Consider the following 20,349-nt stretch of genomic DNA (forward strand, 5'->3'; position numbering starts at 1 on the left):
TTATGTTACAACTTTCCTTCGAGACGGAAACCACAACATTCAATGTTAGACTAATAATCACAAAACTACACCAATAGTAGCAGCAGTAGCACTACATTGGATGTTGCTTCCCCACATCCCGTCGTAGTTGAGCAGTTTATTGACCGTTGCAACTTAGGGAAGTAGCCAAAAACTTATAAAGGCCTCGTTTGGTTAAGCAATTCGGATGAGATGAGATATGTTATTAAAATTTTAATAAAATATTATTATAATATATATTTTTTAATATTATTTTTATTTTGTTATTTGAAAATGTTAATGAATTATTTATTATATTTTGTATGAAAATTTAAAAAAATTGTAATGATTATATGAGATGAGATAAAATGAAATAATTTGATTTTATGTAACTAAAACTCGTGTATAATTTTTGTTATCTACCCTAATTAATAACGCAAATTGGCGGTGTCTTTGACAAATACAAATCAATGGCATGATGTTGCGATTAAGGCCATCTTTAGGCAATGAGATGATATTATAAATTCTCAAAATTTCTCAAAATTTTCTTTTCAAATATTACTCAAACATAATATATTTTTTAATTTAATCTTCAACTTTTTTATATAATTATGGTTTAATAATGACAATTTTTACTAACTTCAAAATAAAATACAAAAATTAATATTACGTTTTTAAACTTTAAAATAAAAATTATATTCAAATAATTTTTTAACTTTGTATTATTTTTATTCAACTTTTTCTCCCTTATATCTCAAAACTCAATAAAAAAATCTTAAATTAAATCATTTCACTATTATTCATAAAATTATGAGATATTTTAAATATCCAAATAAGTCCTAAGTTTTTTATCAGAAAATAAATAAAAAGACTTGATTTTGAACTAAATAATATATTTTTGAACTGTAATATTAAAGAATTCTACTATATAATATGTCCAACAATTTTTTATAATTTTCTATTTTCTAGATTCAAGAATAAAGTCTCGTTTATTTTTACAGAGGAGATGAGATGAGTTAAGATTAAAATTAAAATTGAATAAAATATTTTTGAAATATATTTTTTTAATATTACTTTTATTTTAAAATTTGAAAAATTTGAATTTTTTATTTTATTTTATGTGAGAATTTAAAAAAAATTATAATAATTAGATAAAATGAGATGAATTGAAAAAAATTATAAAAACAAACTAGACCTAAAATAAAAAGTGAAACGAGAATCCAATATGGGAAGTGATACACTTACTATCCTATTACTACCAATCTACTATTCAAGTATATTTCAAAATTTTTTTTACTTTTTTATCATTTTATTTTAAGTATTTTTTTAACATATTTAATCACTATAAAAAAATTAAAATATATATATAATTTTATTAATACTCATTTTTTTAATTATTAAGTAAAATAAAAAAATAATAACTCTATCATTATTCATCCAATATTATCCTCTCCACGTGACAAATTCCGACCATCGGTCGGTGCGGAGTCGTATCTGAAAGCGCCGGCTAGTCGGGCAAGATGCCATTGCGGGACCCCTAAAACCTCAAAGAAGGTGCAAAAGTGACCGGAATAGCCGGTAAAAAAGGTTATAAAAAAAGCGAATGGAAACCCCACAACCCCCTCATATCAAACCGCTACGTGGCCGATCTTATCCGTTTCCCATCCCTCCGCCCTTTAAAAATAGTAAACCCCCAACTATTTAGCCACCATCTCTCCCACATTCTTTTCCATTTTCGCTGTCCGAAAAAGCTCTCTCTCACACACTCTCTCTCTTTCTGAAAATCTTAAGCTTTATCTCTCCGAACCCGTTCCATATGGCTGCGAGTCTCATCCCCTTCCGACCATCCCGGATCCGAGCTTGCGCGACGTCGGACCACCGGAATCCTGACCAGAACCGTCCAACAAGCGCCTCGTCGCCCAACTGGTGGACCCCGATCTTCGGATGGTCCGCTGAACCCGACTACATCGACTCCGGGAGAAACAAGCAGATCCACAACGGCTCCGAGAAATCGGAGCAGGATCTCGACCCGAAGTCTTCCCGAACCAGGTTCGCCCCGGGTTCCTTCACGGAGGAGAAGGCGAGACAGCTCCGGATGATGACGAAGGAGACGGAGTCGTTTCACGACGTCATGTACCACTCCGCCATCGCCTCCCGCCTAGCCTCGGATATCAAGAAACGCTCCGATCTGTGACCTGAGGCGAGCTAAGGATATATTTGGAGATCCGTAGTTTCGGATTTTTTTATGTATCTTTTTTTAATTTCTATTCAACCTTTTCTTTTCAAAATTTAAGGTAAGGAAAAGTGGAAAATGTTAATAGTAGGTGATGTAATTACGTAGTTAATGCTGTTAATTAATTGCGTGATGGGCACGACGATGTAGAATTTATGGATAAAGATATATAATGATGTTTTCAGAGCTTGCTTTATGTCAAAGATGATTCAACGTAGAGCAGATTAGCAGCTAACAATTATCGCTCTCTCTCTCTCTCTCTCTCTCTCTCTCTCTGTGAAATGTCATGTAGGCCTTCGTGTTGTCATTACAAAACCTTGACGATATTATAAGTTTTGATAATTTGAGTAATTTAGAATTAAAAAATGAAGAATGTTTGTATGATTCGATTGGGAAATTACTTAATTCCTAAATTCAAAGCAATTATTATGGTTAAAGAATTGGAAAATAAAATTGCATAATCATTCTTTGTTGGAGAAAAGAAACAAAAACGTCAACTTCGGATAACAGTTGTGAATCTATTTTTTATAAAATTCTCTGTTTGACATATCAATCCTCAATTATCATAAAGTAGCTTAGATCACTAAAGTTAAAATATATTTTTTTATAAATATAAGATGAATTTAGTTTTTAATTATTTTATTCACATAAGTTTTTACATTAAAATAATTATTTTTTTATGATAATAAAATAATATAAAATAAATTTAATTTTAATTATTTTTATAAAATTTTTACATTGAATTATCTATTTATTTATTATATAATAATTAATAATTTTAAAAATATTTTAATTTTTTTAATTATAAATTTATTTTATTTTATCATATTTTACTATTCATAATATTATATATTAATTAATAATTATATTTTTTTAATTGTCATTTAAAAGAAAGAGAAAAATAATTAATATAAAATATATTTGATATATAAATAATTATTTTTAAATATAAAAATTATTTTAAAAGTAACTGTAGTTAAATTTCATTTTAACTAATCCATAATCATTACGTCATTTTATCTTCCCTCTTAGCAGAGAAGACATTGAGAGAAAGTTGAGAAAAAGCGTACACTCTTGACCCAACTTTTCTTCCCCTCTTGTCCTCTTGTTTCCTTTATTCACGTGAGTAATGATACTCCGTCACATATTTTACAGTATATATTTTAAAAAAAGTAATATCAGAAAGAAGTCACAGTATATATTTTACAATAACGATATGACTGTTTTTAATTTTTAATTTTTTTATTTTAAATTTACAGATGTGTGGTCTAGATGATGCTATATTATGTATATAAAATAATTACTCTCAATAATAATTTCTATCTATATTTATTCTTTTAAAATAAGAGTATTTTTATAAAATAATATTTTTTTTAATATAGTAATTTAATAAACTATCCTTCATTTTAAAAATAAAATATGATTATGTAATGTGTTACAAAAATGATGTGATTATATTTTTCTATTGTCATCACCTCAACTCCAATTTGTTCGATTTTTTTTTCGTACAATTCATCCGTAAATTTCGAGGAACTCTTGCAAATTATAGTCCATCTACCAATTTCCTGTTAAGACATTCAACGACATCGTATGTCATTGGTGAATAATATAGATGTCAACAAATCAGAACTCACCACGTGGTATTTTGCTTCCACCTCAACCATCTCATTTAAAAAATAAATTATAAGATGAGTGAAATTCGTGTTAGCTTTTAACTGGCTAGCAAACCTTGTATAGCGATCTCAGAAGTCATCAAGTGTTAGCTTTTACACTTGACCTGGAAATGCAGACACTATTAACCAAACCTTGTATTTGTGTCGTTCATTCTTAAACACACCATTCAAGCACTTTCCTCCAACCATAATGTTTTCTGAGATTCTAAAACTCAAATTGAAGGACCCCTCTACCACAGCAAAAACTACAACCGATTTAAGATACACAGTTCCTCTCAAACCTCAGTAATATGTTCCAAAAATATGAAATTTCTGTAAATAAAATCAGTTTCACCATTTGGCAAATGGCAATTATTTCAGTTGCAACATGAGATGCAACACGTTGCAGGTCTCAAATGTTTGGCTAAATGAAAAAAAGTACAAGATGCAGCAACTAAAGTTTAATCGATGAGAAAAATACAATCAAAATTTCCATTTTCCGTAATCTATTCCTCAAGTTAATAGATTATCTGAGCTGCACAACATCCGCAAACCAATTAAAGGGGAGAAATATAGGAAATCAAATATCTAAATCCATGCTCCAAGTTTCACTTGCTCTCTATATCGTACTGATCCGTTCTGAGTATGTCTATAAGGAAAAACAACAAAACATATCGAATACAAAAAATATAGGGTCCTTGTCGACAGTAAGAGAGGTTCCAAGACCACATAGAATGACAAATTCTTGAATTATCACCGCAATAAAACAAAGTTGTAGTTCCTCATAAATTCAGTGAAATTTATTTGCCTACTTGAGTCTCTATAATATAAGAAAACCAGTCCAATAAAAGGATAAGAATTGCAAGGAGGAATATGACCCTTTAAAGATTGAGTAAAAATGAAGGGGACCGAAGAACGTCGTAGCCAAAACCAAATTACTTCCAACAAAGGCAAGAATGAAGAAAGACTGGTCGAAAGCCAATTCAAAAGCAACCAAAAGCCAAATAATGCATAACCATCCCAACAATTGTAAATGGTCAGTAGTTATGCCACAGGGATGAATATAGTACTGCACGGTCTTTTTTTTACAAAGTTGTCAATTTTGCACTATAGTTTATTTCAGAACCAACTCTTGTCCACATATTTGCCAGAGGTTCAACATATGCCATTACTTCTAGTCAGTTCCAAAATAAATGACTCGGTTATTGGTGAAATTGTGTTCTCAAACTCCAAAAGATGAAAAACAAATCATCCCACTTTTATGTGTTTCAATTATCATGAATGATGAGAAAAGACATTAGACTGCATAACATACAGACAGCAGTTCAGATACGAAACTCAAGGTTTTTTTCCTTTTTGGTTATGAGAGCAGAGGATAATCATGCAGATGACATCCCCATGACTTCAGCTGGAAAATATGTTTTACATGCTTTCACCAGAGCATCCTACCCATACTGATAATGCTCCTGATATCTTTGTGAAACCAAAATTTTTTTTACAAGGGACCTACCAACTCTTAAACATCAGAACTTCCCAAAGGATCACATTATTGCCACGTTATAGGAGATGGACATGCTGAAAATCTTTAGTCTTTAGAAAGAGAAATTACTCTTTCAACGTCAACATGAAACGTCATAGTGAGCCACTATGAATTGCTAGAGCCTAGACAAATTAAGAAGGAATACAAATTCTAACAAGCCATGCTTTTTTGACAAGTACAAATTCCATTACGCCATGATTCATACGCTATTAAAAAAAGCCATAAGTTTTTATTTTATTTTTCATCTACCATATAGTGTCCAATATTTTTTATAGGTATTTTTTTATAGCTATCGTATAGTGTCCAATAAAAACATGAAGATATGATCTAGCGTATGCTTTTATACTAAGACCTCTATTCCCTAATCACCAAAGCGGCGCATTTATAACTATTTTTTTTACAATCGTAGGTGTCCGGGCCAGCTTGTGCACACCTCGACTAATTCCATGGGACCCTGAAGTTAACGACCATGTAAACCTCCAATGGCCCTAAGGGAACTCGAATTGGTGACCATTAGGGAGCAAACCCAAGGCTGGACCAGCTGAGCTATCCCTCAGGGTTGACGCATTTATAACTATAGGAGCTAGGAAATTTCTAAATATATGTACACGTTGAGAAGTGCTTTAAATAAAATGAAATTAATTCCACTTCTTCAATTACCCAACTACTTTTATTCAACAAGATTCTTTCAGGTGCAAACATGCAGGGACACAATCCCCAGAACTGGGATAGTTGCCTTCCTCGAACACGGAAGGAGAAAGATCACCCCGCTTTCTGAGGAAAGGTATATCTATATAATTCAATAAATAAAAAGTAGTAGAAACTATCAATGCCAAGTGCCAACCTGCTCTGGTCATAAACGAAGTCCAGGAGGAACCATCAGGAAATTTAATTCATTTTACCACGAGAGTATTCACTTCATGAGACATAATAGTTATCGTCATTGTATGACGAATCTAACACAGCTTGAAGAGTGGTTTTAGTGAAGCAGTACAACAAAAACAAAATTTATATCAAAATAAAGAGTTTTTCAATTTCCATATGGCATACAACCACAAGGTGAAAAGTTAATTAATCCATTCGCAATATAATCAATTGGTAAAAGCAACCCAGGATCAGATAGCAAAGTGACACCAAAAAAAAGACATGCAAATTGAAAAGGATACACCAAATACGTGCCATGAGCAAATGCCCCTGCCAGCACAAGCGTAAACAAACGGTCCCTTAAAACCGGGTTCTTCCTCAGAGAGAGTCGGACTGAAAATCAAAATTCCCACAAACCGTATTGTAACTATTACTCAATTTGAAAAGGCTGAAATTGCACAAATGAATAGATGAAATTAACAAGAAAGGCGAGACTTACTGAGAGGAAGGACAGGGGCATAGACAAGTGGAAACAAGAACTTAAATGGGGGTCCTTTCCGTTGCCTTTTTATCGCGGCTTCCCTTTGATAAATTCATGCACACAAATTGACAGAATAATTAAAAGATTGATGGGTTTTACAGATCAATCTTAAAAAAAAAAAAAAAAAAATGGACGTGGGCGGTTGGTTTGTTGTTAAGAAACTTACTGGACGGAAGGATCGGACGGCGAGGCCATGGCGGTGATGAAATTGAAGAAGGGTCGGCTTTCTATTGCCCGTGCTGTACGACTACGAAAAAATATATCAAAGTTGGTGTGCGATACTGCGACCCGCTTGGCGCTAGGCTTACTATAAATTTCGATTTTTTTTAAACGATAAACACGCGACTTTTGGCAACACTTTCGACTATTATATTTTAAAATTAAGAATATTTTTATAAAATATATAAAATATTTTATAAAAATATTCTTAATTTTAAAATATATATTATAAAATATGTTGTAAGATGTATTGTATAAATATCTATAAATTGAGATTTGATTATTCTTGCTATATATATCTCGTATTTGATTAATATTAGATATAATTATAAATTGTAAAGCGCTGCACATTTTTTTTAAAATAGAATGTAATTCACTATTAAAAATTTAATTTTTTTTTATATAAATATTATATGTATTTGTTTTTAAAAAAATGATTGCGTAATATTTAAATTTATAACTATGCTCCTCGAGTGCTCCACTTTGCCTCGTTGTGCAATTGTTTTTTAAATATTAAAAAACACTTAAAAAATATAGGGTAATTTGGGAGGTCAAATTAGCATTTAAAAGAAAAAAAAAACTACACTTTTATATTAAATTATGTTTAAATGTTAAGATGAATTAAATTGAGTTATAAATAATAATATTTTATAAATTTTATTAAGATGTGTTTAATTTTTTAAATTTAAATGAATTTAAATTTTTAGATTGAAATATACGAAAGTTGAGATTGATTTAATTTTGCTATAAAAAATTAAAAAAATAATGACTCTCATTTATAATTAATTTGAGATAAATTAAATCAGCTGAATTGGATTTTAAAACCTAACGCACCCTTTAAGGGACAAAGTCGGGTTTGGAGACAAACTAGCGTTTTCTTTAAAAAAAAAAAAAAAAAAAAAAAAAAAAAAAAGGTGCATGAAGAGTAAACAAGAATCGGACGGTGAAAGAGTGTCTAGACCAGAGCAGAAAGAAAGTAATCAAATCCAATGGTTAAAAGAGTTGCGTCAAATTAAAGCCACGCAGAAAGTGAGAAAACCTTATAAGCCCCCCCAAGTCCCAAATCTCCCCTTCCCTCCCTCTTTCCCCATCATTTCTTCAAAACTTGTCGCCGGTCTCCTCTGTCACTTCGCTGTTCTCTAAAGTTTCGGATTCCCTCTTAGCTCCGACGCAAATCAAATGGTACGTCTCTCTCTCTCGTAGTTTGGCAGCTGATCGTTGAGTTTGATGCCCATTTCCCGTGGTTAGGGTTACGGTTAGGGTCTAGGGTTTTAGCTCATCGATCTCTTTCCTTCTCTCTTTTTCCAATTAATTTTTTATTTTTTATTTTTCTAATTTGCTTTTGTAGGCTCTACCGAATCAACAGACTGTTGACTACCCGAGTTTCAAGCTCGTCATCGTCGGTGATGGAGGCACTGGTATATATACTTTTTATTGAAAATTATGAATTTTTATATGTTTGTTTGTAGCAAGTTGTGAAGGGAGGACTGGTGTTTACTCCTACGTGGTCTTATCATTTAAACTGATTCTATCACCGATAAGAAATTCTGATTAGGCTGTGGTGGTTCCGATTGATAATTCTACTCTTTGTACTATATAATATAGGCTCTATTTGGGCTTTGCCTACTTCATTCGTATCAATAAAATTTTCATTTCACTTATATAAAAAAATAATATAGGCTCTATTTGTTTCAAAAGAGAGTTGTTTCTGGACATATTTTCTGTAAACTGGTACACTATTTCACAAATGAATTAGTTTGTGAAAAAGATGACCACATGCTCTCGGTGAAACTAGAGAAATATACCGATCGCATTGAGTCTTTCATGTTTTTTTGTTGATTTATCCTGTCGTTTTGATACTGTAAGAGTCATTACATTTTGAAATGAAATGAAATAAATAATCAATGTGCATGTCGTTATTTATGAATTGGTGTGCAGCTCAGGCCATGCAAGTATATTTGTACATATGTATATTGATCTCAAGCCCTGTGGTATTGATTGAGCTGAATTTTTTTTAACTGGACAGGGAAAACAACTTTTGTGAAGAGACATTTGACCGGGGAGTTCGAGAAGAAATATGAACGTATGTCTCGAATGGTACCTTGCTTTTAGTTAATTTTAATCAGTGTACTCAAAATATGAAGATATCATGGAGCTTGATACGACTGAATTTCTTATTTGGACATTTTAACTTCTAAGATCACTGTTGTAATAATTTTTTTTTTAAGTTATTCATGTCTTTGGTTTTTTGGCCAATAGCTACTATTGGCGTGGAGGTTCACCCATTGGACTTCTTCACTAATTGCGGGAAGATCCGGTTTTACTGCTGGGATACTGCTGGTCAAGAGAAATTTGGTGGTCTTAGAGATGGATACTAGTGAGTAAATGTTTTTGGTTCATGATATTTTTGTTGCCTTGTCAGATTTGAATGATTGTTCATATTCTTTATGTTGCGTTCAGTTAAGTCAGATATAAATTCTGATTACCTTGTTATTTGCCCATTATAGCAAAGTATAATGTCTGACCTTCCGGAGCTTCTATGGTATCAGAAGAATCAGTAGAATAGCTAATAGCATAAAAAACAGGATTCCTGATAGCCTAGCTCCAACAATTCGCTGCAGATTCCAGTTAAGTATGAAGGAAAATAGGGTTTGGGATTTCTTGTTAGTCATGCAAGCTGAAACATGAGAAATCAATTTTGATTTGTGGATCTAGATGATATCCATAAATTTGATTATGCTGCGGTAGGATAGACAAGATTCAAAGGAGAATTAACCTGTAGAAAGAACGTTGTCGAACTCCTCTACTATTGGGAGAGAGGGAGAGGAGCAGAAAAACGGTGGAGGTTATTTTGTATGTTAGTTATGGTTTGATATATGATGTTTAATACTTATAAAAAAAAAAAATGACGTTTAATACTTGTTAAGGATTTCTTCTCATTTGTCAAAAAGTTTGAATTTCATTTCTCGAATATTGATGTAAGTAGTTGCTTTACAATGTTGATATGACTGGTTGGTTATATTGATTTCTCTGATGGCTCCCCTGTGCTGCCAGGTTGGTCTCACATTACATTTTCTGTTTATTTTTTGCAGCATTCATGGGCAATGTGCAATAATTATGTTTGATGTTACAGCCCGGTTGACATACAAGAATGTTCCTACATGGCACCGTGACCTCTGCCGGTGAGTTAAAAAATGCTCCACTTTAAATGATTTTTTTATTTTTTATCTTCTCATTTCGTGATGTATTTACATGGCTTCTGCATTGCAATCATAGGGTTTGTGAGAATATACCAATTGTTCTTTGTGGAAACAAAGTTGATGTGAAGAACAGGCAAGTTAAGGCAAAGCAGGTTACATTCCACAGGAAGAAGAATCTGCAGTACTATGAGATATCTGCAAAGAGCAATTACAATTTTGAGAAGCCTTTCCTATATCTTGCCAGAAAGCTTGCTGGGTAATGAAATAGCATAGTTGTATAATTCTATTTTTAGTGTGCCAGGTTGTGATTGAAACTTGAGATTGACGACTTCTTTTGTAATTTAGGGACCCTACTCTCCACTTTGTGGAGTCTCCTGCTCTTGCTCCTCCAGAAGTACAAATTGACTTGGCGGCACAGAAACAGTATAGACTTCCCCTTTGCCTGCTATTGATTTGGCGTAGAATATTTTTATACTTTTGTGGGACCATTATCCTATCTACAAGAATATGTTAAAAGCTACTCCTAATAGAAAGTAATTGGGGTCATGAGAGTGTTCTCCACGTGCATACTCTCGTTGATATTTTTACTTCACTTGGTTATTTTCAATTGAACAGTCTTCGGAAATTCTTTTTTAACACAACTGATTAAAGCAAATGCTCCTTTTTCAGAAGCTAATTGATTCTGGTATTTTAAAGTATTTGAGTTGTGTAGGTCCTGGGGCAGCCTTAAGTTTGTACTGAGATTTATGTGTAAACTCATTTAATCACTTTTATCTACGCAAATAGTTAGTGGTTTGCCCCTTTCTCTTCTCGACTCACGGTTAGTTGTGCTGTTTCCTACAGGCATGAAGATGAGCTTGCTGCTGCAGCCAGTCAGCCTCTTCCTGACGACGATGATGATACATTCGAGTGAAGCGGGAAATCTTGGGGTGGGCTTTGAATCCATCCCTTTTTTTGTCTCTCTTATGCTGCCTTTATATGTGCCCTATCTATCTCCCTTCGAGATTTTCAACAATATATATGGCAGGGTTTAGAATTCATGGAGACCTTATGTTAGTTAGGTTTTTCCTTCAGCTTTTGTTATGTCGTTGGTTGTGCTGGTTTTAGTCTGTTATTATTGGAATCTCATCATGTGGGGTGTTTTGAGAGTTACCGAACTAAATAGCAGTTTATGCATCCAAATTCACCGTTTCGCTACATGTCGAATATATCACCCGATGCCTTGCTGTATGCCTACCAAAGGAAGAAATATTAAGGGCGGAGAAAAACAAAAGCAGTTGGAAGATATCATTTTTCCATGAGTGAACCTCTCTTTTACAGAGGGCGAAGGATTTATGAGGCGACTTTATTTTCGCCGAACTTGGAGATTGAAATCCTCTTATTTCTTGATGACGAAGGTAAACTAGCCGGACTCAGGGCTTGGATAGAGCTTTCTTTCAAATTGAGAGGAAGTTTCAACCTATTTAAGGAATTGCCACGAGTTTTTTTAGACTTGTGAGAAGTACTACGTGTTAAAATGAACACATCATTTCTATAGATGGATTGGAGGAAATCCAGGTTAAAAGGAAAATTCTGTCCATCTAAACTTTCCTTTAATTGGCTATTTACCTAAGAAAATAGGCAGGAATATGATATTAACTTTTACCAGTGAAGCTCAAGCAGATCCAGCTTATCAATTGAAACAGTCGTATTAAAAAAATATGAAACAAACCAAGCGGGGAGTCGGGTTTTGAATTTTACTGTAGCTTATTTTGTTAGGCAATGGCAGTGAGAGCATTGGGTCCGGGTGCTTCCAGGACCATTAACATAACCCACGATATATGGGGATGCCTTTCGGGTCAGACAGGCCGAAATGTCTGAGCCCGAAGGTAAAAGTATTACCGGTTGAATGAACGTCTTCAAAGACATGTTCTATTTTGTGTCTGTAGTTTGAACAAGTCAGAACCGGCACAAACCTGACTAAATTTCAATGTACCAAAACAACACCAAAGCCAAAAACCTGACTCACATGTGAAATCTCACATGGGCGGGCAATAAGGTACTTACCGCATATATATATATATATATATACATTTCTTTTGGTGGCACAAAAACACAGAGCACCCACTTGCCCACAAAACTGTCTCAAAACTATCCAATTTGCCAATGCAAATGCTGCCGTTGCTGCATTGCCCATTGGCACCAAAAACAAAATGGGCTCCCTCGACCTAGGTCTTCTCCCCCCTCCTAAGTTAAAAACATGAGTTGCAGTCAGTCTCTCCTACATTGGCATTTGGACTTGTCCTTGTCGGTGTCGGTTCGAAGAACACTGGATACAACCTTTTGGGGGCGATCATTGTGGACACTGCACTCAATGCACGCCCACTACTCGTCTACATCATTCCAACCAAGAGTGGGGCATATGAAAGCTGTTCCTTAGCCCTTGCCAGCATTTGTCTACCATTTTTTTTATTTATTTAAATTTTTTTATGTGGGGTTTTCTCCCAAAGGACCCCAGTCCAAATTTCAGGACCCTTATTACCTCTCACTAAAACAACAAACAGGCCCCATACATAAGAGTGCAGGGGTTAAATTTTTTAGACATTAGGCAGCAAACTGTGGCTTTCACTGTCGGTGGGTGGTCGGAGGAGTCTTGCTTGGGCTTGGTCCAGATCATTCAAAAAAGCCATACTCTTTCTAAAATCTTTTCAAAAGTCAGTTTCTATTGCTATTATCCTCAATGGGCTCCCTTTGCTCTGACCATCCATCCCTCTCCTCCTATCTAGCTTCTTTCTGGTGGATTGGCTATTCTTTCTTTTTCTTCTTCACAAGTGATAACTCCTTTCTTTTATTCTTTTTTTTTTTAAAAGTCCCTATGGATTTTGTTTTTTGGGTCTAAGATTTCATTAATTATTCTTTCAATGTATACGTATGTGCATGTGTATTTCCTCTGCATATCTTACTGTATAATAATGCCAAGAAAAAGGGGCAGAGGGACATGACATGACACCTAATTTTGGTGGTAAATCAAGTCTCTCATGTGTATGATATTGGAGATCTTTCTGTCCCGAATACACTTAAGTACCAAACAAAACCATTTGTCCCCCCAAAAAATAAGAAAGAACAAGAAAACATAACATGTAGACATTACCTAAAGGAAGGAAGGAAGGAAGAAGAAGAAGAAGAAGAAGAGTGGGGAGGAGTACTAATGAAAGATTGTGACTTATCATCAGATGCCCATCATGTGAATATACGAAATTCAAATACAGAAAAGAACATAAATATGGAGTAGTCGTCATGGTAGGGCAAAGGGAGCATTATGAAAAGAAAAGAAAAGAAATTGAATGTTGCCTGTATTTTATGTAAACTTGAAACAGGACATGTTCTGAAAAGAGAGCATGTGCCTACACATAAACGGGGAAAGGGGGCATAAATAGGAGGATAGGAAGCAACTGTCATTGTCTATGCCATATGCATGCATTGTTGATGGGAGTTTGAGAATAGGGAAACCTGAATTTATTGTCCAAAACACTGGTAGGTTCGCCTCTCTGTCTCTGTCTCACCCTGCTTGCTCATCATCATCTCCTCTGATTTTCATTTTTCACTCTTTCTACCTCATTTATCACCTAAAATGCTCGACCACCATTCATTTCTTTTCATTCTTTTTGGGGAGTAATCGAGCCACATTCTTCATTTTTCTTGATTGATACTGGGTGGTCTACGTATTCGACAAGGAGTTTTCTACAAGTGCATCATAATCCGACGATTCCCAAGAGTATGAATCCGAAGTATTAAACCCAGAATGCCTAAGCAGCATTATTTCATTTATACATAGACTTTTGGGCTGCATTCCTTTGCTATACATGTTTTGTGCAGCTATAAAAGAATAAAGAGCATTGATGTATTGCTCGTATAGTATTTTTTTTTTTTTTGGAAGAATTTTTGCAGACAATATACTCTACATTTTTTTACCAATATAATGACAGTGCAATAATAGTTTTCTTTATTAATTATGGAAGAGATGAAGATGTAGGGAAAAGGGTTTCGGGGACTGGGATAAAGAAAACACAAGACGTTCTATCATGTCAAGAAACGATATGTGTAAGATTCCAGCCAGTTAGAGAATTTATGCTTGGATTTGAAGCTTGTGCTTTTCTGCATAAAGCATATCATCATTTTTCCTGTCATTTCTTGGTATTGACGTTCATTTTGCCTTCATATTCATTGGCTGTATTCCCCCAAAAGTTGATACAAAATCCTCCTTTCTTACACCTTTTAATCAGTTTTGGATTTGCATGCGACTACAAGTGTTCACACCTAATTGTTTATTAGAAAAGAAAAAAAAAATTGTGAAATCACAATAACTTGTTCTAAAAGTCTATGCTTTTAAAAAGATGTAAATTTTATTATTTAATTTATATCTTAAAGTTCATTTTATATGTAGAATGTTTAATTAAATGAGATGAATTTTAGAATTAGAGTTCGAAATCAGGATTTTTGTTCTGATATCATATGTAATCCCCACTTTTATTAAAAGATTAAATTCATGAGAAAATGTAGATTTTATTATTTAATTTATATTTTAACAATTTTTTTTTTAAAAAAGATAATTAGTGGAATATCAAATTGAGGCACTAAGAATTTATGGTAAATTTCTTCCACTAACGTTTTGTGCTCTCCATTTTTAGCTTCATGCACTAGACTTTTATATACCAAAACTTTGCTTCTATGGCAGGAGATGGAGAATTTTTTATGCTAGCAGTATAGAATTTCTTTCACAAACTATAACTACAGCATTTATTTCCTATATAAACACCAGAAAAAGATATTCCTTCCTTGGGGGTATTAAAATGATATTGCACCACATATTTGAGTGGTGGTTTTGTTTTTAATTGAAATATTATATTTTTAAATTATTAAAAAATTAAAAAATATATAATTTATAGAATTCAAATTTTAAAATTATGTCACTTTGCTCATCCATATTAGGATATTACAATGTAGTTTAAAAGCATGAAATATAATTTTATTTTTCAAATATTTATACTATATATGGTTTGATTTATATTTTAAAAGTAATTGTACGATACTTTTATACTTTACGACAGTATGTAATATTACTTTATTATATATTATATATTAAAGAAGAGAAAAAAGAAATTAGAGAAAATAAAAATGATGAAAATAGAACCTTATTATTTATTAAAAGTACAACTGAGAAGACATGGCCGTTGGAGAGAGACATAAATGGACAAGGATGGTTTTAAAGAGACAAAACATAGAACATGAAATGTAGTACATTGTGTTTAGTTTCCCTTTTATTGAAATAAATAAATAAATTAAAAATATCCACAATAAATTATTACAAAGTTGTGATGTTTCTGAGAAAATCTGGTGAAGTCAGAAATAAAAGGTAAAATAGTCATCATAGGTGGCAGTGAATTGTAAATCAAACAAATAAAGAAGAGAGAGAGGGAGATATTTTTTTTATTTTTATTTTTTATTTTTTTTAACTGAAAAGGTGAAAACACTGACCCTCGATTCACGAGGGTTGTGGTTGAAAAAAAAAAAAAAAAAATTAAAGAAAAAGAAAAGGTACGGAATTTCCTTTGCCTCTGATTCTTATATATTACTGCAACTGCCAGAGGTTGTTATCTTTGTACTCAAAAACAAACCTGACCCTGACCCCTCTGCCTGCTGCCCCCCTCTCTCTCTCTCTCTCTCCCTCTCTGTATTTATAATATATATCAGAAGATTTTTGGAACTATGTGATTTTTCTCTTTTATTTTTCCAAAATGCCCTTGTCATTCAAGATTGGGATGGCACAATTCAATGGGAATAACTCATGATTTCATCATTACACATTTCAGTTACAGAGCTTTTTCCTTTTTTTTTTTTTTTTTTTTTTTTTAATATTTAACATCCTCCACATTTTTTATTTAAATATTTTCTATAATTTAGAGAGATAAACATGAGAAATTATAAAAATATATATATATATATATATAATCACGACTTTTTTTATAATCTTATTTTTAATAGAGGGTAATTATGTAAATTTGAATTGTCAAATATATTAATTAATTGTGAAATAAATTGTAAAAAAAATTATAAGTATATTATACAAAATTGTGAAATAATCATCCCAAGAGTAAGATTTTATTTTGACACTAATTATGGAGTTGAGTAGGTCCTAATTATGGAGGAAGATCTAGGAAATAATAACACCTTTTGATTAAAGAGAGGTTATTTAATTTAATAATAATAAAATGCCCAAAAAGATAAAAAAAGGCAAGATACCGTTATCACCACTACTCATTACAAGTTCAAAGTTTCTCTATAGCATAATAAAATGCTTGCCTAGCACCTAAGTAGCTAGGTCAGAAGTGATTCTTGCTTTGAATTTATTGAAAAAAAGCACTCAATTAATGACTAAAAATAAAAGTAAAATAGACAAGGGCAATCTCTCCCATCACCCATATGGCATCTCGATTCATCTCCAACTTTTGTTTGACATGGAATGCAAGTAAATTAAGGATCTCATGTCACAACACCAATTTTAGGTTACATAACTTGATGAGTTGGAAATTTTTTATATTTAAGAAAAATTCAAGTCGCATTTGTATTCGTATTTTAAAATAATTAGTTAAAGTTATAATTATTCTCACTTTGAAATCATCAATATTTAATTCGGAGTATTACAACTCACCACTAAAAGAAATGAAGTATTCTTAATTTTGATTTAGGATATGATTTTCGAAACACAAACCATATTTCTTATTTTAAGATCATGATAAGGATATGAATAAGCATCATATTGCTTTTGAAAAAGAGAAATTTTATTTGTTGTCCTGAATGAGAGACTGCGTGTACACTTTCATTGATAAATACGGATAAAAGGGAAAAAATCATTTTAAAAAGAATATTATTACAATTTCAAATTTTTTTAAACATAACCGTACGAGCTTGCATGAACAGTCCCCATTTAGAGACTGTATGTAAACTAAGTACTATTTGAAAAAAGATGCAAGTAAAAGAGAAAATATAGAACCTTTTTTATTTTTTGTAAGATTATAGTATTAGGAAAAAGTTAGGAAAAGTTAAGATGGGGGAAATACAAGTAGGAGAAGAAAATAAACAAGTGCTAATGTTGGTTTGTTGTAGGACTTGCCAAAGCTTGAGTTGATTGAACAAAAGAGTTATGCATATTGGGCAAAAAGGGCAAGAAAGTTAAATCATTTGATGTCACATGGTAGGACTTGATTTCACAATGTCGTGATCATAAAAAAGAGACACATTGTAGTAATATGAAAGACCCATCATAACGCTCATTGCTTGGACGAGAATTGGTTATACGTTATATATGTTTGTACCTTATGCACATGATCAAGTTAAATGTGACATGTTGTTCACACATATTTATCTATTTTAAAATATATCACATAATTTTAATTGAACTATTCGATACTTATTTATGATTGATATTGTAAGTACTACATAATCACTGGGAGGATACGATTTTGAGTACTCAAATCAAAAAATCTTCAATCCCCAAAAAACGTTTTGTTTTGATAATCTTTTGGGTATCATTTCTAAGTCATGAAGAAGATCGATGTCATAATCATGAATCACTTAGATCTTGCTTTTATTAGTTTTGAGTTGACATTTGGTCTATGATTTGTTTTGTCATCGATTAATTAGGATGTAATGCATGTAATGATACAAAGGGAGAAAAAATACATTGATCAGAACATACCTAGCTAGCTTGCTCTCCACCAAGTCGATGACTAAGATCAACAATGGATGCAAGTTTTATGCACCTTAGTCCTTGGGCATGGTAGAAGCACGCATGGCCTTTTGTGATTTCTTATTTGCCAAATCATGTCGAATCACTTATTCTACTTTGATTTTCGTAGTCTTGAGCTGACGTTTTAATTTAGTCTATGATTTGTACGTGTAATCAATTGAGAGATATTGGATTGCCATATAAAAGGACTTACATTATTCTCCACTAGAGATATATGGTGAAAAGGTAGGAAGAGGAGGAGGAGGATCTTCTAAGTTGACCCAAAAATCTAACACAAACCGATGGAGAGCGAGCTAGGCTAGCTAGCTTGCTTTTAGCAAAAGCATGCGCAAAACAAACGCATGCTAATCTTTGGTGGTAATTATAAATAAAATTGCGCTTTTAAATGTTGATTTTGAATCTCTAAGTGCGCATGCATGTCTTGATCACCATCATCGATCGACAATATATGCATATTTTAAGCAAAATGTATGTAGTTTTTACTATTGGCCTTATCCCCACTAATGAAAACTTAGATCCAATTTCTCATTGAATTGGATTTGGCATCGAGTAGCCATGGATTCTTCAAGAGCTAGCTAGGTTTTATATTAATTATATATTTTGTTCATCATGTTGAGGTCAACGAATTAATTTCTTGTGAAAAAGATGGCCGGGAAAGAAAATAGTACTCTATCTTTTGATAGAAAATAAAATATAATATAAAAGAAAATGGATAAAGGAGAAATAGGGAAATATACTTTTGAGGGCTACATTTTTACTAATTTCTCAATTGTTATTGAATACAAGGCATACATTCCTACTTATAGGAAAATTACATTGAGATGAGAGAAGTTAAAGATTATGAAAATCATATCAAAATAGTATCAAATTAAAGTGATTTTATAATGATGAAAATCAAATGAATATAATATTAAATCAAATTATATTGATTTGATATTATCTTCAACATCTCTTAACGTTGTTTGAATTTGGTAAAGGATGATCATATATATTTTGACTATATAATCACGGGAAATAAATAAAATAAAATAAAATAAAAGATCATATCGTGGGGATAGGGATTTGACAACGAATCATAAGAACATATCCCCTTTTTTGCTGCTCTTCATGTGGCTTATAATGTTCACCAACTAAATCTTTTATCACGCACTTAATTCTAAAGTTTCTTAATTATTCATCTTCTACAATTATTATCAATGGAATTAAGCAGCTCCAAATTAAAGTCTATCGTTGAATTTTGCTAGCTTTTCTCTTCGACCTAGTCACTTATATACAACCACATTTTAGTTGTATATATATCATGACTGTTTTCGATCATTTCTTCTCAATTATTCAACCTATCATCTTATAATTAGCGGATTACAATTTTTAAACTTTTCGTTCAAACTTTAAGATTTAGATTTGAAGATATATATAGATAGAATGTGGTCTTTGTAATAAGAACAATTTTATGTGTAGTCATTTTTACATACTCATTTATACACAAATCGACGTGATAATTGATTAAGTCACTTTTTTTTTTTTTTTAAATATAAGATAACTGTTGAGTTTTGCTAAGTCAATGAAATGCACAAAAAATACCTCTAATTGACTGTATATAACAAAATTCTTGCAATAGTTATCGTTGTAATAGTTATCGTTATCTATTCCAACATCTGTAATTGACTGTATATTACAGAATTCTTGTAATAGTAGTCTTTGAATAGCATTAAATGCTTAATTAATGAATATTCCGACGTCTACATATATATTTAAAGACATTTTCACAAAACTGACACATTGAACATTCCACTAGGATTGACCATCTAGATAGTGTCACATCTATATTCACGTTAAGGAAAATGTTATCTTGATATCTTTTTTATTTTAATTTTCTTAATTTTTTTTTCACTTAATAGTTAAAGAAATAACTATTAATATATCGATATTTTTTTATATTTTTTTAAAAATGTTTAAAAATAATAAAAAATATAAATTAAAAATTAAAACAAATAAGAAGATAAAATTGTGCTAGGCAGCACACCCAGCGGTTAATGTTGGGAGGCAGCCTAACACTACTCATTCTCATAATTTTTTCTTATCTTCTTAGCAAAAAAATAACAAATTAATATATATAATAGTTTGGGTATAAAATATAAAACTTTTATTAGTGCGCACTAATAAGAAGAAATTGAGTTTGGTTATTCGGCATGGTTTGTTCTCGATTAGTACTTCTGTTATATCTCGCATGCATGATTGACAACTTAATTTTTATATTCCGAAGTGACCAATGGCTATTTATAGAAATTACAGATAAAATAAGAACGCACTAATTGCT

General features: G+C 32.1%; 3 protein-coding genes across 3 annotated transcripts; 2 read left to right on the forward strand and 1 right to left on the reverse strand.

The window, feature by feature from the left end:
* Positions 1–1,461: 1,461 nt before the first annotated feature.
* Positions 1,462–2,416, forward strand: LOC121250803. The gene has a single exon (XM_041150024.1). It carries the CDS (start codon positions 1,814–1,816, stop codon positions 2,189–2,191), a length of 378 nt encoding a protein of 125 aa, XP_041005958.1. The 5' UTR covers positions 1,462–1,813; the 3' UTR covers positions 2,192–2,416.
* A 1,796-nt stretch (positions 2,417–4,212) lies between these two features.
* LOC121251110 lies at positions 4,213–7,145 on the reverse strand. The gene is made up of 4 exons (XM_041150428.1): positions 6,994–7,145; positions 6,786–6,868; positions 6,589–6,679; positions 4,213–4,521 (listed from the first exon to the last, which is right to left on the reverse strand). The coding sequence occupies exons 1-4, from the start codon at positions 7,020–7,022 to the stop codon at positions 4,491–4,493; spliced, it is 234 nt and encodes a 77-aa protein (XP_041006362.1). The 5' UTR covers positions 7,023–7,145; the 3' UTR covers positions 4,213–4,490.
* A 921-nt stretch (positions 7,146–8,066) lies between these two features.
* On the forward strand, positions 8,067–11,441 carry LOC121250352 (GTP-binding nuclear protein Ran-3-like). Its single transcript, XM_041149463.1, has 8 exons — positions 8,067–8,228; positions 8,395–8,464; positions 9,073–9,129; positions 9,306–9,423; positions 10,139–10,228; positions 10,323–10,502; positions 10,592–10,669; positions 11,090–11,441. The coding sequence occupies exons 1-8, from the start codon at positions 8,226–8,228 to the stop codon at positions 11,157–11,159; spliced, it is 666 nt and encodes a 221-aa protein (XP_041005397.1). The 5' UTR covers positions 8,067–8,225; the 3' UTR covers positions 11,160–11,441.
* The last annotated feature ends 8,908 nt before the right edge of the window (positions 11,442–20,349 follow it).

The sequence above is a fragment of the Juglans microcarpa x Juglans regia genome, chromosome 2D, assembly GCF_004785595.1.
Source record: "Juglans microcarpa x Juglans regia isolate MS1-56 chromosome 2D, Jm3101_v1.0, whole genome shotgun sequence".
Lineage (NCBI taxonomy): Eukaryota > Viridiplantae > Streptophyta > Magnoliopsida > Fagales > Juglandaceae > Juglans > Juglans microcarpa x Juglans regia.